The 16,155-nt window shown below is 47.2% G+C and overlaps 1 protein-coding gene across 5 annotated transcripts in view; it reads right to left on the bottom strand.

The window, feature by feature from the left end:
- Nucleotides 1-6,401: 6,401 nt before the first annotated feature.
- Nucleotides 6,402-16,155, bottom strand: part of LOC144671598 (sialic acid-binding Ig-like lectin 12) — a 63,211-nt gene continuing 53,457 nt past the window's right edge. For all 5 annotated transcript variants that reach the window (XM_078533606.1, XM_078533608.1, XM_078533612.1 and 2 more), the window contains 3 exons: nt 15,663-15,759; nt 10,111-10,192; nt 6,402-6,903 (listed from right to left, as the gene is read on the bottom strand). In XM_078533606.1, the coding sequence (XP_078389732.1) occupies nt 6,655-6,903; nt 10,111-10,192; nt 15,663-15,759 (428 nt within the window). In that variant the 3' untranslated portion in view covers nt 6,402-6,654. The remainder of the gene's footprint in view (nt 6,904-10,110; nt 10,193-15,662; nt 15,760-16,155) is intronic.

The raw sequence follows: 16,155 nt of genomic DNA, 5'->3' as shown, positions 1-16,155 counted from the left end.
CACAAGCACACCCCCACACACACCCCCACAAGCACACCCACACACGCACACCCACACATGCAGACACACACCCCCACACACACCCCCACAAGCACACCCACACACGCACACCCACACACTTACACCCGCACACACACACCCCCACACACACACCCACACGCACACCCACACACACACCCCCACACAAACCCCTCCCATACCCTACAGACACACACCCACACCCACCGCCCACACACACACCCACTCTCCTCCGCACACACACCCCCACCCCACACACTCCCACCCCACACTTACACATCCCCCACCCCACACATAGACACCCCCACCCCACACACACACACCCAACACCCACATACACACGCCCAACACACACCCACACACACTCCCCCACCCCACACATAGACACCCCCACCCCACACATACACACCCCCAACGCCCACATACACACACCCAACACACACCCACACACACATCCCCACCCCACACGTACACACCCCACACATACACACCCACCAACACACACCCCCCCACACACACACCCACCCCACACATACACACCCCCCAACACACACTCCCACACACACACCCCCACCCCACACATACACACCCCCCAACACACACTCCCACACACACACCACCACGCCACATGTACACACTCCCCCACACAACCCTAACACACATACACACACCTCCAGGGAGGGGATGAGAGAGAGAGAGAGAGGGAGAAAGGTGTTGCGAGAGGAAGGGAGGTAGCGGGTGGGTGGGAGAGGGAGGGAGGGAGGGGGTGAGAGAGAGAGGGGGTGAGGAAGGGACGGAGGGAGAGGATGAGAGAGGGAGGGATGGCGTGAGAGAGATTTGCAGTAGAGACAGAGGAGGTTGGTAGAGAGAGGGAGGCAAGAAAGCGAGAGCGGGAAGAGAGAGAGTGAGGTGAGAGAGGGGGAAGAGAGGGGGAGACAGAGGAGGGAGAGGGAGGAAAGAGAAGGGGGAGTGAGGGAAAAGAGGAGGAGAGAGAGAAGGGAGATGGGTGTGGGAGTAGGTTCCTTCGACAGCACCTTCCAAACCCACGACCTCTACCATCTAGAAGGACAAGGGCAGCAGACACATAGGGAACACCCCCACCTGGAAGTTCCCCTCCAAGCCGTTCACCATCCCGACTTGGAAATATATCGGCCGTTCCTTCACTGTCGCAGAGGTCATTCCACCCCCTTGCATCTGTTACACAGGAACAGGAAGAGGCCAATCAGCCCCTCTAGCCTCCTTTGCTACTTGATTACATCACGTCCAATCTCTATCTTAACCCCATCCACCCACCTCGGTTCTGTGACCCTTAACCACCCGCCGACCCAACAAAAATCTCTCAATCTCAGTTTTGAAATTTCCAATTGACCCCTCCCAGCCTCGACAGCTTTTTCTGGGGGAGGGAGTTCCAGATTTCCGCCCCTCCCCCGCTTTGTGTGAAGATAGTGCTTCCTGACATCACCCCCTGAACGGCCTGGATCCAATGTTAAGTTTCTGCCCCCTTGTTTTGGACCCCCCTTCACCCCCCACTCCCACCAGAGGAAATAGTTTCTCTCTATTGCCCGTATCAAATCCTTTAATCATCTTAAACTCCTCGATTAGATCACCCCTTAATCTTCGAGACTCGGGGGAACACAAGCCTGGTCTGTGCAACCTGTCCTCAGGATTTAACCCTTTCAGCCCCGGGGTCTTTCCAGTGACTCTGCGCTGCACCCCCTCCGAGGACAAGCCAACGGGCCGGCTGAGAAAGCAGGGTGCAGTCTGGAAGGCTGCTCACTTGAAGAACATAGGGGCATCGTGGAGTGTCACATGGTGGAGGCCTGACCTTTGATCCCGGCCCTTTAAACAGAAGTCCTTTCCCACCCCTCACCCTCTGAGTGCCAATCCCAGCATTAAACTCCGGGAAAACGTACCAAACGCTCCCTGGGAATTTGCTCTTTGGGAAAAGGACACACTTTCACCAATTCTGCACCCGACCAGGAAACCTTTCACTAGCGTCACCAGGATGTTGTCTTGTTTGGAATTGTCAGACCACAGCTTTGATCTGAACATGGATTGTTAAATACTGAGGTCTGTCCTTATCATCTATACAGTTCTGTTCTCATATCCCTTGGTTAGACCACACTGGGAGCACTGTGCACAGTTCTGTTCTCATATCCCTTGGTTAGACCACACTGGGAGCACTGTGCACAGTTCTGTTCTCATATCCCTTGGTTAGACCACACTGGGAGCACTGTGCACAGTTCTGTTCTCATATCCCTTGGTTAGACCACACTGGGAGCACTGTGCACAGTTCTGTTCTCATATCCCTTGGTTAGACCACACTGGGAGCACTGTGCACAGTTCCGGTCTCCATATACCTTAGTTAGACCACACTTGGAGCACTGTGCACAGTTCCAGTCTCCATATCCCATGGTTAGACCACACTGGGAGCACTGTGCACAGTTCCGGTCTCCATATCCCTTGGTTAAACCACACTGGGAGCACTGTGCACAGTTTCGGTCTCCATATACCTTAGTTAGACCACACTTGGAGCACTGTGCAGAGTTCCGGTCTCCATATCCTATGGTTAGACCACACTGGGAGCACTGTGCACAGTTCCAGTCTCCATATCCCTTGGTTAGACCACACTGGGAGCACTGTGCACAGTTCTGGTCTCCATATCCCTTGGTTAGATCACACTGGGAGCACTGTGCACAGTTCCGTTCTCATATCCCTTGGTTAGACCACACTGGGATCTCTGTGCACAGTTCCAGTCTCCATATCCCTTGGTTCGACCACACTCGGAGCTCTGTGCACAGTTCTGGTCTCATATCCCTTGGTAATACCACACTGGGAGCACTGTCCACTGTTCCAGTCTCCATATCGCTTGGTTAAACCACACTGGGAGTACTGTGCACAGTTCTGGTCTCCATATCCCTTGCTTTGACCACACTGGGAGCTCTGTGCACAGTTCCGGTCCCTGTATCCCTTGGTAGACCACACCTGGAGCACTGTGCACATTTCTGGTCTCAATATACCTTCTTTAGACCACACTGGGAACACTGTGCACAGTTCTGGTCTCCATATCCCTTGGTTAGACCACACTTGGAGCGCTGTGCACAGTTCCCGTCTCCATATCCCTTGGTTAGACCACACTGGGAGCACTGTGCACAGTTCCGGTCTCCATATCCCTTGGTTAGACCACACTGGGAGCACTGTGCACAGTTCCTGTCTCCATATCCCTTGGTTAGACCACACTGGGAGCACTGTGCACATTTCCTGCCCCCGCATCCCTTGGTTAGACCACACTGGGAGCACTGTGCACAGTTCCGGTCTCCATATCCCTTGGTTAGACCACACTGGGAGCACTGTGCACAGTTCTGTTCTCCATATCCCTTGGTTAGACCACACTTGGAGCACTGTGCACAGTTCTGGTCTCCACATCCATTGTTTAGACCACACTTGGAGCACTGTGCACAGTTCCAGTCTACATATCCCTTGGTTAGACCACACTGGGAGCACTGTGCACAGTTCCAGTCTCTATATAATAAAATGATATTCAAGCGTTAGAGAAGGTACAAAGAAGATTCCAAGAATTATATCAGAATTGGGAGGTTATAAATATCAGGAAAGATTGAACAGGCCGGGGCTCTTTTCTCTAGAAAAGAGAAGGCTGAGGGGTGACCTGATCGAGGTCTTTAAAATGATGAATGGGTTTTGATCGGGTAGACGTAGAGAAGATGTTTCCACTTGTCGGAGTGAGACCAGAACTAGGGGACCATCGATATAAGATCATCACTAATAAACCCCAATGGGGAATTCAGGAGAAACTTCTTTACCCTGAGAGAGGGGAGAATGTGGAACTCGCTCCCACAGGGAGTGGTCGAGGTGAATAGTGTCGATGTGTTTAAGGGGGAAGCTGGATAAACACATGAGGGAGAAAGGAATAGAAGGATATAGGGATGGGGTGAGATGGAGAGGTGGGGTGTGGGAGGAGGCTGGAGTGGAGCAGAAACACCGGCACGGAGCAGATGGGCCAAATGGCCTCTTTCTGTGCCACGTACCCTATGTAATTCAATGAAAGAGTTGAACTTTTTGGGCTCTGAAAACTCCAGCAACAGGATCATGATCGGATTGTCTTGTTTGGTGTCGTTCACTTCACTTGTAGAAAGATGACCGGATGTGTCACCGAGCAAGGCAAAACCCTTCTCCAATTACACAAATATCTAACTCATAGTTCCAATAGAAAGAGGAATTCGAAAAGACCGATTAATATCCATCTGCTTCTCCCTCTCTCTCTCTCGCTCTCTCTCTCTCTCGCTCTCTCTCTCTCTCGCTCTGTCTCTCATTGTGGGTGGTGAACCTGTCTGAACAAAGAGCAGCCATTCATAAAAACAGAGAGTGCTGCAAAAGCTCAGCATGTCTGGCAGCGTCTGGGGGGTGGGGTGAGAAACAGAGTTAACGTTTTGAGTGCCGGTATGACTCTTCAAAAAATCATTTTCTAGCCGTGGAGAAATTGTCACGGGAGTGAGTTACCCTTATGCCCTGTCATAGCAGTCGGTATGTGCCAGGCTGACCAAATCCCAAAGGCCACACGACCACAACGATTTTGCAATTTGTATTTGAGCACTGAATTCCGAAGTGGTGAGTCCACTACCACCTTTAGAGATTTTAGCGATAAAATTAAAACATTTATTTAAAATAAAGAAAGGAAAATATCAACACCCAAGGCTGCAGCTACATGGTTACATATCGTTTTATAACAATCCTCAAAAGATTTCCACTTAACTAGATTCCCAACTACACACACCTTTCAGGCAAGAGTCCAAATAGATTCTTAATCTATAAACCATCCAGTAATATTACCACAAGCACCCGCTGTTGCTGCAAGGGAAGTATTTCACAGATTCTTTCTCCCTCTCACTCGACAATAGAGCCCCAAACGCTTTTAACACAGCCTTGGTTCCTGGAACAGCAAACCTCTTCATTGCGGCTATAGACTTTTCCCACAAGTCATTTTCACACAGTGTACCTTTCAAGGTCTCACACTGCCACCCCCACACAGCTTTCCATCTTTCTTTAAAAATATTTTCCCCATTTTGATCTATAAATCCCATTGTTTAAAACTCTCTTTGGAACTTACATTTCCCAGAATATAAAAAAATACTTTCAAATTGTCATTATGGCCAGCACTTTCGGGAAAGATGGACTTAATAATTTTGCCTTATTTACCCTGCCAGTTGTAAACATTTTATCATCTCCCTTTGAAAATCAAAGAACCTCTCAACTTATCTAAAAATGCAAATTCCATTCACACTGTATCTGCTGAGGCTTCATCCTGGCTCCCCCATCTCCATTTTCAATGCCTGTTTTACACTTAATCCCTTTTGATGATTCAAACCTTGCAACCGGACTGTCTGCAGTTTCATTAAACGAGGCACACACACACACACACATATGCACACACACACACATGCACGCGCACACACACACACACACAGTCCCCGTAAGCTTGTTCCAGTATCCCACAGTAATATCAGGGGGGAAAAAAAGGTATTTCCTTTACACGTATCACTGCTCTACAACATTTAAGAAAGGGAATCTTGCATTTCTCTCGCACCTTTCACCACCCCAGGACGTCCCAAAGCGTTTCACAGCCAAAGAAGGACTTTTCCTTTGAAGTGTGGTCGCTACTGCAATTTAGGAAATGCGGCAGCCGATTTGCGCACAGCAAGATCCCACAAACAGCAATGAGATAATGGCCAAAAACATCAGGGTTTTTTTTTAAGTGATGTTGGGTTGAAGGATCAATATTGGTCCCAGGGCACTGGGGAGAACCCCCCTGCACCCACCAGTGACCCTTGCACCAAATAGTGTCCATGGGATCTTTGAAACCCATCTGAGGTGTCCACTCTGTGCCTGTTCCAGGGGATCACGAGGCTCCAGACCCAACGTTGGGTTCACTTTGAGCCTATCCCATCGGGCACAGGGACTGTTCCCACAAACTTCCAGGCCCTGTCTTAAGGCTATTGTTCCCTCTCGGCATGAGAGGGATGGCGGTTTGGAGAACATCTTTCACCCGAATCCTGTCTCAGCAACATTGTCAACGCAGTAGGATAAATCCCACTGGCCCCTTGTATCTTAACAACATCGTCAACATGACCTAAAGAATCCCCTGGTCACCCCTGAGTGTTTCTAATATTGTATACACAGTGGACGTATTTCCTCCAGCCTCCGAGAGGCAAAACTGTGACACTAGAGCACCGCCTCCGGCAGGAGGGTGCGATTACAGCGTGACATGTTTACATGGGAATTCTCCATTCCAAATGAAGACAAATGAATTTAAATAATGCGAAGGACATGTGATCACAAGAAACGATGCCTTGGAGATAGGAATTGTTCACAAGAGCATGGTATTTAATTTCAAAATATGTACAGAGCCATCTGAACATTTTAATCGCTTGTATTAAGGCATGCAAAATTATTTGTAACGCATAAGCTTCTCGCAATCTTTGACAGCATGAAGAAAGGTGCAGCATTCAGAAAGCTCACTCAGAACTGATACAAAAAAGTAGAGCAACATCATATTTCTGTTCATTACTATTTGACCATGTTGGCTGCACACACCACACAGCCCCGCTTCCTGTTTCACACTCAGTTTTTCTGGAATCTGATCTGTGCGTATTCTGTGTCCTCGCTCCTGTGCACAGTCCTGTCACCGCTGGGCAGCTTTGAGAAGTTGACGTTGATGTAGAGAAGGGCGTCGGGATTGTCGGGGTTCCCATGTCCAGCATCGCTTCCCACTGGACCTTCAGAGAGATCCCGGGGAGCTGGGGTCTCCCCCTCGCTAGTTGTGTCTCTGGCTGTGTCCCGGGGCTCAGTAATCAGCACGTTCTGTTTACCCTACAGAGAAATGGAAACAGAAGACATCCTCACATCATTTACTGGCACTGATAGGGTTAAATTATTGTGCAGCCTCGTTAGTGTCAGTCGTGTCTCAGTGGATTTAACCCTCTCTCTCATGTCATATAAAAGAAACCATCACTGACAGTGCAGCACTCCCTCAGTATTGATCCTCCGACAGTGCAGCGCTCCCTGAGTACTGACCCTCTGACAGTGCAGCACTCCCACAGTCCTGACCCTCTGACAGTGCAGCACTCCCACAGTCCTGACCCTCTGACAGTGCAGCGCTCCCTCAGTACTGACCATCGACAGTGCAGCAATCCCTGAGTACTGACCCTCTGACAGTGCAGCACTCCCTCAGTACTGACCCTCGACAGTGCAGCAATCCCTGAGTACTGACCCTCGACTGTACAGCACTCCTACACTCCTGACCCTCTGACAGTGCAGCAGTCCCTCAGTACTGACCCTCTGACAGTGCAGCACTCCCACAGTCCTGACCCTCTGACAGTGCAGCACTCCCACAGTCCTGACCCTCTGACAGTGCAGCTTTCCCTCAGTACCGACTCTCGACAGTGCAGCACTCCCTCAGTACTGACTCTCAACAGTGCAGCACTCCCTCAGTACTGACTCTTGACAGTGCAGCACTCCCTCAGTACATTCAACGAACGCATGGGTGAACTGCAACAATTGTTTATTCCTGTCTGGCGCAAAAGTAAAACAGGAAAGGTGGCCAAACCATGGCTTACAAGGGAAATTAGAGGTCGTATTAGATGCAAGCAAGAGGCATACAAATTGGCCAGAAAAAACAACAGACCTAAGGATTGGGAGCAGTTTAGAATTCAGCAAAGGAGGACCAAGGGATTGATTAAGAAGAGGAAAATAGAGTACGAGAGTAATCTTGCAGGGAACATAAAAACTGAGTGTAAAAGTTTCTATGGGAATGTGAAGAGAAAAGATTGGTAAAGACAAATGGAGGTCCCTTACAGTCAGAAACAGGGGAAATTATAATGGGGAACAAATAAATGGCTGACCAACTAAATACACACTTTGGTTCTGTCTTCACAAAGGAGGACACTAATAACATACCAGAAATGTTGGGGAACACAGGGTTTAGTGAGAGGGTGGAACTGAAAGAAATCAGCATTAGTAGGGAAATGGTGTTGCGGAAATTGATGGGATTGAAGGCCGATAAATCCCCGGGGCTTGATAATCAACATCCCAGAGTACTTAAGGAAGTGGCCCTAGAAATAGTGGATGCATTGGTGGTCATCTTCCGAGATTCTATAGACTCTGGAACAGTTCCTACAGATTGGAGGGTAGCTAATGTAACTCCACTACTTAAAAAGGGAGGCAGAGTGAAAACAGGGAATTATAGACCAGTCAGTCTGATGTCGGTAGTGGGGAAAATTCTAGATTCCATTGTAAAAGATTTAGTAGCTGAGCACGTGGAAAACAGTGGCAGAATCAGCCAGAGTTAGCATAGATTTATGAAAGGGAAATCATGCTTGACAAATCTACTAGAATTTTTCGAGGATGTAACTAATAGAGTTGATGAGGGGGAGCCAGTGGATGTGGTTTATTTGAACTTTCAGAAGGCTTTCAACAAAGTCCCACGTAAAAGATTGGGTTGCAAAATTAAAGCGCATGGGACTGGGGGTAGTGTATTGAGATGGATAGAAAACTGGTTGGCAGACAGGAAACAAAAAGTAGGGATAAACGGGTCTTTTCCCGAATGGCAGGCAGTGACTAGTGGGGTACCGCAGGGATCGGTGCTGGGACCCCAGTTATTCACAATATATATTCATGATTTAGATGAGGGAATTAAGTGTAATACCTCCATATTTGCAGATGACACAAAGCTGGGTGGGAGGGTGAGCTGTGAGGAGGATGCAGAGATGCTTCACTGTGATTTGGACAAGCTGAGCTAGTGAGCAAATGCATGGCAGATGCTGTATAATGTGGATAAATGTGAGGTTATCCATTTTGGTAGCAAAAACAGGAAGGCAGATTATTAACTGAATTGCTATAAATTGAGAGGGGGGAATGTGCAATGAGACCTGGGTGTCCTTGTACACCAGTCGCTGAAGGTAAGCATGCAGGTGCAGCAGGCGGTAAAGAAGGCAAACGGTATGTTGGCCTTCATAGCCAGAGGATTCGAGTACAGGAGCAGGGATGTCTTGCTGCAATTATACAGGGCCTTGGTGAGACCACACCTGGAATAGTGTGTGCAGTTTTGGTCTCCTTTTCTGAGGAAGGATGTTCTTGCTATAGAGGGAGTGCAGCGAAGGTTTACCAGACTGATTCCTGGGATGGCGGGACTGACATATGAGGCGAGATTGAGTCGGTTAGGATTATATTCGCTGGAGTTCAGAAGAATGAGAGAGGATCTCATAAAAACCTATAAAATTCTAACTGGACTAGACAGGGTAGATGCAGGAAGGATGTTCCCGATGATGGGGGAGTTCAGAACCAGGGGTCACAGTCTGAGGATATGGGTTAGACCATTTAGGACTGAGATGAGGAGAAATATCTTCACCCAGAGAGTGGTGAGCCTGTGGAATTCGTTACCACAGAAAGTAGTTGAAGCCAAAACATAGTATGTTTTCAAGAAGGATTTAGATGTCACTTTTGGGGTGAAAGGGATCAAAGGATATGGGGAGAAAGCGGGAGCAGGCTATTGAGTTGGATGATCAGACATGATCATAATGAATGGCGGAGCAGGCTCGAAGGGCCGAATGGCCTATTCCTGCTCCTAGTTTCTATGTTTCCATGTTACTGGCCCTCTGACTGTGCAGGAGTCCCTCAGTACTCACCATCCGACAGTGCTGCACTCCCTCTGTACTGACCCTGTGACAGTGCAGCACTCCCTCAGTACTCACCCTCTGACAGTGCAGCACTCCCTCAGTACTCACCCTCTGACAGTGCAGCACTCCCTCAGTACTCACCCTCTGACAGTGCAGCACTCCCTCAGTACTCACCCTCTGACAGTGCAGCACTCCCTCAGTACTCATCCTCCGACAGTGCAGCACTCCCCCAGTACTGACCCTTGACAGTGCGGCACTCCCTCAGTACTAACCCTTGACAGTGTTGCAATCCCTCAGTACTGACCCTCCGACAGTGCAGCGCTCCCTCAGTACAGAATCTGGGATATGTGTTGTCTACGCACTGAGATTGAAGCTTTGGAGTGAGTGTAAACAGCTCCTGTACCTGGTGCTTCACAGAGAGTGGACTGGGGGTCAATGCAATGTCACTGGTCCCTGAAACTCTCTCCTCCGTCACTGTCTTTCTCCTGCAATAACACAATATCACACTGTGGTTATCATATAGCAGAGAGTCAGTGCAGCACAGACACAGAGCCCGCTTTAACCTTACACCAACGACTGGACTGTCTCTAGTTGTAATAAGGGATATTGTTGTGACATCACTATAATGGAAGTGTGTCATGTGACCCAGTGTTAGTTTGACTTTTGCTTTGAGCAGAGCACACACACACAGCTCTGATGCCTCCAAGCTTTATGCGTATGTATAACTGTTCATGTGCCGAGTCTTGATTAATGAGCCCATAACATTCTCACCCAATCCCTGCGAGCGATTGGTGCCTTGTGTATGGTACAGTAAACAAGAACAAGGTGCTATACAATTATAATACCACAACATGGTGATCTGCGATGGTGAGATAGTTGGCAGCAAGATTCAGTGCAGGTGCGACATGGTGAACAGCCTGAGATCATGCGACGCGGAAGAGAAGTCCCTTGGCGTTACATTCAGGCTGTAACAGAGTCGTAGTGTTAGAGTGTGTTTAAAAAAAACAACACGGCAGTACCACCGCGCAGAAAAGCTTTTGAAGACATTGCGGGGAGCAGCATTCAAGTAAAGAGTTGGGGAGCAGACGGATCCCTCGTGGTGAGATTGCAGCGCACAGCCTGTAGGTCAGTGAGTGGGACAGCTTGTATCGCGAGGACCAGCAGCGGGTTAGCTCAGTCAGGGAAGGCGAGTGACCAGGGTGTGGGCCGGATCGATAGTGAGTGACAGAGAGTCAAACACACAAAAACCATTGTAAAAAGTGGGCCAGAGAAGTTAGCGATTATAACGGGCTGCTTCGAGATTGCTGAACAACAAATTGAATAAAAAACAAAGACTCCATTACTCCGTGGTGTGTTCCTGCCACAACCTGTCTTCGTGGGTGGAGCTTGGGAAAAGCACACGAAAAGGGCTAAAGTGACACTCATCCCAGGTACTGTAGGAGAAGGAAGGTCAAAGGCATATTGTCAAAATGGCCACTAAATTCCCCAGTTTGAATTGGGATGTAGCTGACCGACTATCTGAATTCAGAATGTTTAAACAGCGTACAGAGCTCTGGTTTCCTGATTCAGGTGTGACTGAACCAGACGAGCAAGACATAAAAATTCACCTCGCGATTGGGAATGAAGGTCTACACAGGCTGAACATGTCAGTTTTAACAGCAGAAGAGTGAAAGGATCCCCAATAGATATGGACAACATTGGAAGACAGGTTTAGAATCAGGTTAAACTCCATATTCATCAACTAGAGTTTATGTCATTTCATCAGCCTACAGAATCCATAGACCACTTCATTAGCTGATGTAGAGAAAAGGGTACGCACTGTGATTTCAAACACAGAGCCTGCAGACAGAGTTGTTGAGTTGGTGATCGCATCCACTCCCATGGAAGCATTCCATAAAGATCTGCTAGATAAGACCAAAACCTATAGCATTGAAGAGCTACTTAATGATGGAAATAAATATAAAGTGATCCTCGAAGGTCAACGAAGCTTACAGGTCCTCAGTACAACACCAATTGTTGGCGCACTCACTAGAACATCCAAACCTAGCGAGACGTGTGGAAGATGTGGCCTTCTGCAGGCACCAAGGAAATGCCCAGCTTTCCACCAATCCTGCAAGGCTTGTGGCAGAAAGGGCCATTGGCAGCGGCAGGGCACTAGAGCAAAGGCTTATGCAGCTACAAAGAGCCGTGCGCTGATCCAAACAGACCGTACACAACGGGGAACCTTCAAGCAATAAGAATGACCATCTGGTATCCCATCAGGAACATATACATGTGGTGACTGACAAACCAGGAAATGGCGATGATGTGCACGATGAGAGGAGGAGCAGTGAACACGTTACACACCGTCAATCTTGTGAAAATAGAGGCACCATCACAATTTCCAAAGTGTTTGTCAAGTTTCGAATTATCTGTCCTAAGAAAGTTGGTAACTACTCATTAATGACCAAGGTTGACACAGGAACAGGTGCCAACAACCCCCCCCTCCCCCCCCTCCCCCCCCCACCGCTGAGAATCCTAAAAGACATGTATCCAAGGACATGGAAGGCCATGGGGAAACCTACTGCTGTGAAACTTGAAGTGTACAATGCTTCACTAACTCCATGTACAGGTTCCATAATCCTGGAGTGCAAGTACAATCATCCCCTCTGGGTGTCACAGATGTTCAACCTCATGGAGACTAAAGCCCCAGCGATTGTAGGACCACCAACATGTCATGAGCTCACACTGGTGACAAACCATGGAATTAGTCAGACCTCACATGGCAGGTCAACCTCAGAAACTACTCCTATCACCTCAGTTTATGACCTAACATCGAAATATCCAAACTCTTTTGACAAAATTGGCAGTTTCGAGGGAGCTGCAACATTACACTTGCAGGAGAATGCAAGTCCGTCAATTGATCCACCATGTAAGTGCAACATCCACATACAAGGCAAATTGAACATCAAACTAGGCAGAACAGATAAAGACAGTGTCACTAGAGGTACAAGTACAAGAGCACAAAGACTGATACAATTACATGTTTGATAAAGGAGGATGGACCATTGAGCATATGCCTCAATTCATGACCCATAAACAAAGCTTTGAAGTGTTGTCCTTACAAAATACCCACATTAGAAGAGTTAAATCTGAGATTTGTAGGTGAAAAATTCTTCTTGAAGCTTGATGCCAAGCATGGTTACTGGTCAGTAGATCTCATGGGGAAATCCCAAGATCTTAACTTGTTTCATACCCAATTCCCACAATCAATTTCTCTGGTTCTATTTATTCCAGGGCTGGCATAGATCCCAATCCAAATCAAATGGAGGATATTAAAACCAAGTCAACTCCTCAAGATAAGGACGACCTGCAAAGATGTCCGGTCTCTTTAATTTCTTGTCTCCGTGCATTCCCGATTTCACTCAAAAATCTTCATCGCGAAGGGAATTGTTGAGAAAGGACGATCCTTTCCTGTGGTACAAAAAACCCCAAATCCTCTTCGAAGCTCTGAAACCATCATTATCAGAAGCATGGACATTGCAGTTTTACAATCGCAGGAAGACAACTACCCTGGAGATAGATGCCTCACAGAAAGCTCTGGAAGCGTGCAGACTGCAAAAAGACAAACCGATTGCACTTGCTTCAAATTCTCTGTATCACAATCCAACTACTCCAACATCGAGTGGGAGACATGAGCTTTAGTGTTGGGAATCGTGCGTTTTCACACCTATCTATTTGTGGTAGAGACCAACCTCACCGGCGAAGATTTGGTGAAAACCATGGACCAGTGCACTGTCAAGATTGCAACGTCTCTTGAGAAAGATTCAAGGTTAAGACTGTGAGATGAGGTACAATCCCGATAACTCGATAGTCACATTGGATATGTTTAGCAGATTGCCTAGCCCAGTGAAAACAGAAGATATATTCTTCGATATGCAAGTTGACTTCATTGACATGAAACTTGAAGATGTTCTCCAAATTGATCCAGTACATTTTGTACAGTACAAATGCAAACAGCAACAAGAAGAAACGGTGACAGATTCTACATTACAGAGACTGTGGAAAACCTCCATTGAAGGCTGGCCTGATTCAATTCAGCATGTCCACGGACACCTGAGACTATTTTGGCCTGATCAGGATGAGATGGAGATCTCCCGGGAAGACATTTTTAAAAACAGGCGGGACATCACACTGGAATCTCTGCAACCTGATATTCTTCAACAACTACATCACTTTCACAAAGGCACAGTTCAGAAAAGGAGATTCACAAGAGATACAGTCCCAGGCAGGGTATGAACAATGACCTTGAAGTCGTTGTGGAGAAGTACGAGGCTTGTCAAAAGGATGAGCCAAGTAAACACAAAGGACCACTGATTCCACATGAAGTTCCTGCCCATCCTTAGTCCAAAATCATATCCGACCTTTTTCATGTCCATGGCACTGACTTCATCATCATCATCGACTACTTTACCAGGCACCCCATTGTTCGACAATAGCGCAATAAGTCAAGCACAACTGTCGTGCACACTCTAAGAGCTATCTTCATTTTATTTAGTTCTGCCTAGAGAGATTATTATGGACAACAGTTCGCAATTCATTGGTCAGCCATTTCAGGATATGTGTGAGAAGTGAAACATCAATCACACTACTTCTTCTCCTCATTACCCCAGATCTAACGGCGTAGCTGAATGAATGATTCACACAGTGAAATCCCTAATTCTCAAATGTAGACAGACCAAGCAAGTTCCACACATTGTAATGTTACATCTGAGAGCGACATCTTTACTGCAAACATTCCATTGCCGGCAGAGCTCATGTTTGGTGGGCCAGTGTGGACCAATTTCACTACTCTTCCCCATTCTACTCTCTCAGAAACCAGAGAGAAACTTTTAAAACTACAAGAGAAGATAAGGAGTGTTCATGATAAAAATGGAGGTACAGAGTTGCCAAGTTTACAGTTGGGACAAGTTCACATCCAGGATCCCACAGAAGGTTCCTGACCACCAGCCGAGGTGACAAGGATTTGTTCAGAACCAAGGCCCTATGGAGTCATTACACACAGGGGCACAGCTGTGAGGCAGAACCGAGGATAAATCAGATCCATTCCCGCTCCTATTACATCGAGGAGAAGATCCCACATGAAATCAGGAACAACATCCAAGGGTGACAATCCCACAGATCACTGTAAGCAATTAAAGACACCTCCAGACAAGGTTACCATCACAAGATCTGGGTACACCAGCAGGTTACCTCCATGCTTTAGAGATTCAAATGTTCAACAGTTCTATACACTTATGCAATGGTAACGAAACATGAACATATATTGTAAATAGCTATTCTGCTTTGGAAAGGGGGAGGCATCTTTAAAAAGAAAGGGGGGTGTTGTAAAACACCTTTAAGGGATATCAGCAAGACGCCACTAGAAGAGAAAGTTGTCATGTGATCCAGTCGAAGTTTGACTTTTGCTTTGAGCAGAGCACAAACACACAGCTCCGATGTCTTCAAGCTTTATCCGTATGTATAACTGTTCTCGTGCTGAGTCTTAATAAATGAACCCACACCTTGTTTATGCAAACCCCTGCAAGTGACTGTTGCCATCCGTCTTGTAGAGTAAATAAGTATGATGTACTTAGAATAACATGACGTCTCTTTTCCCCTCCCCTCCACCCCTGCTCTTTCTCCCACAGCCCTGCAAATTTTTCCCCTTCAAGTATTTATCCAATTTCCCCTTTTGAAAGTTCCTATTGAATCTGCTTCCACCGCCCTTTCAGGCAGCGCCTTCCAGATCACAACAACTGATTATTATTCATCTGGATAACGGGCAATGAAAAGCACACTCTGGATCATAGGGGACAAAGAGGCCACTTACGGAGAGGCGTCTGGCGCTCAACACGAGGGAAAGAATCACTGACTTAAGGAAAGAACATTGAAGTAAATATTTATATTAAAACCAAGTTAAATCTTCACACTTACTTTCTCACACAGATGAAGATGAAGATTCCAACCAGGAAAACACTTAACATGATCCCAGCCGTGAGCAATCCTAATGTCCATTTACTGGAGTCTCTACCTGTAAAAACAGCCATTAATTACTGCACTACAGTTTTAGAATGATGCTCCGATGTATCTCGAGAAGCGATACACTCACTCAATGTTTAAATATTCATTCTCGAGCAATGCTGACATTTATTGTCCATCCCTAGTTTCCCCTTGAGATGGTGATGGGGGGTCTTCCTCCTGAACCACTGGTTTGGCCCAAACTGGGAGACCAGTTCAGAGGGCAGGTAAGAGTTAACCACGTTGGTGTTTGAGACTGAAGTCACATACACACCCAGACCTGTTAAAATGGACAGGATTCCCTCCCTAAAGGGTCATTAGTGACCCACCTCATATATGTAATCTCTATATACGTATCAACTAACCTCACTAAAATAATTGATTATCAGCTCATCATCACACTGTTATT

This window comes from Cetorhinus maximus, chromosome 33, assembly GCF_964194155.1.
Source record: "Cetorhinus maximus chromosome 33, sCetMax3.hap1.1, whole genome shotgun sequence".
NCBI lineage: Eukaryota > Metazoa > Chordata > Chondrichthyes > Lamniformes > Cetorhinidae > Cetorhinus > Cetorhinus maximus.
Note: the sequence above shows the minus strand (reverse complement) of the source record. Positions and strands in the feature narration are given on the sequence as shown.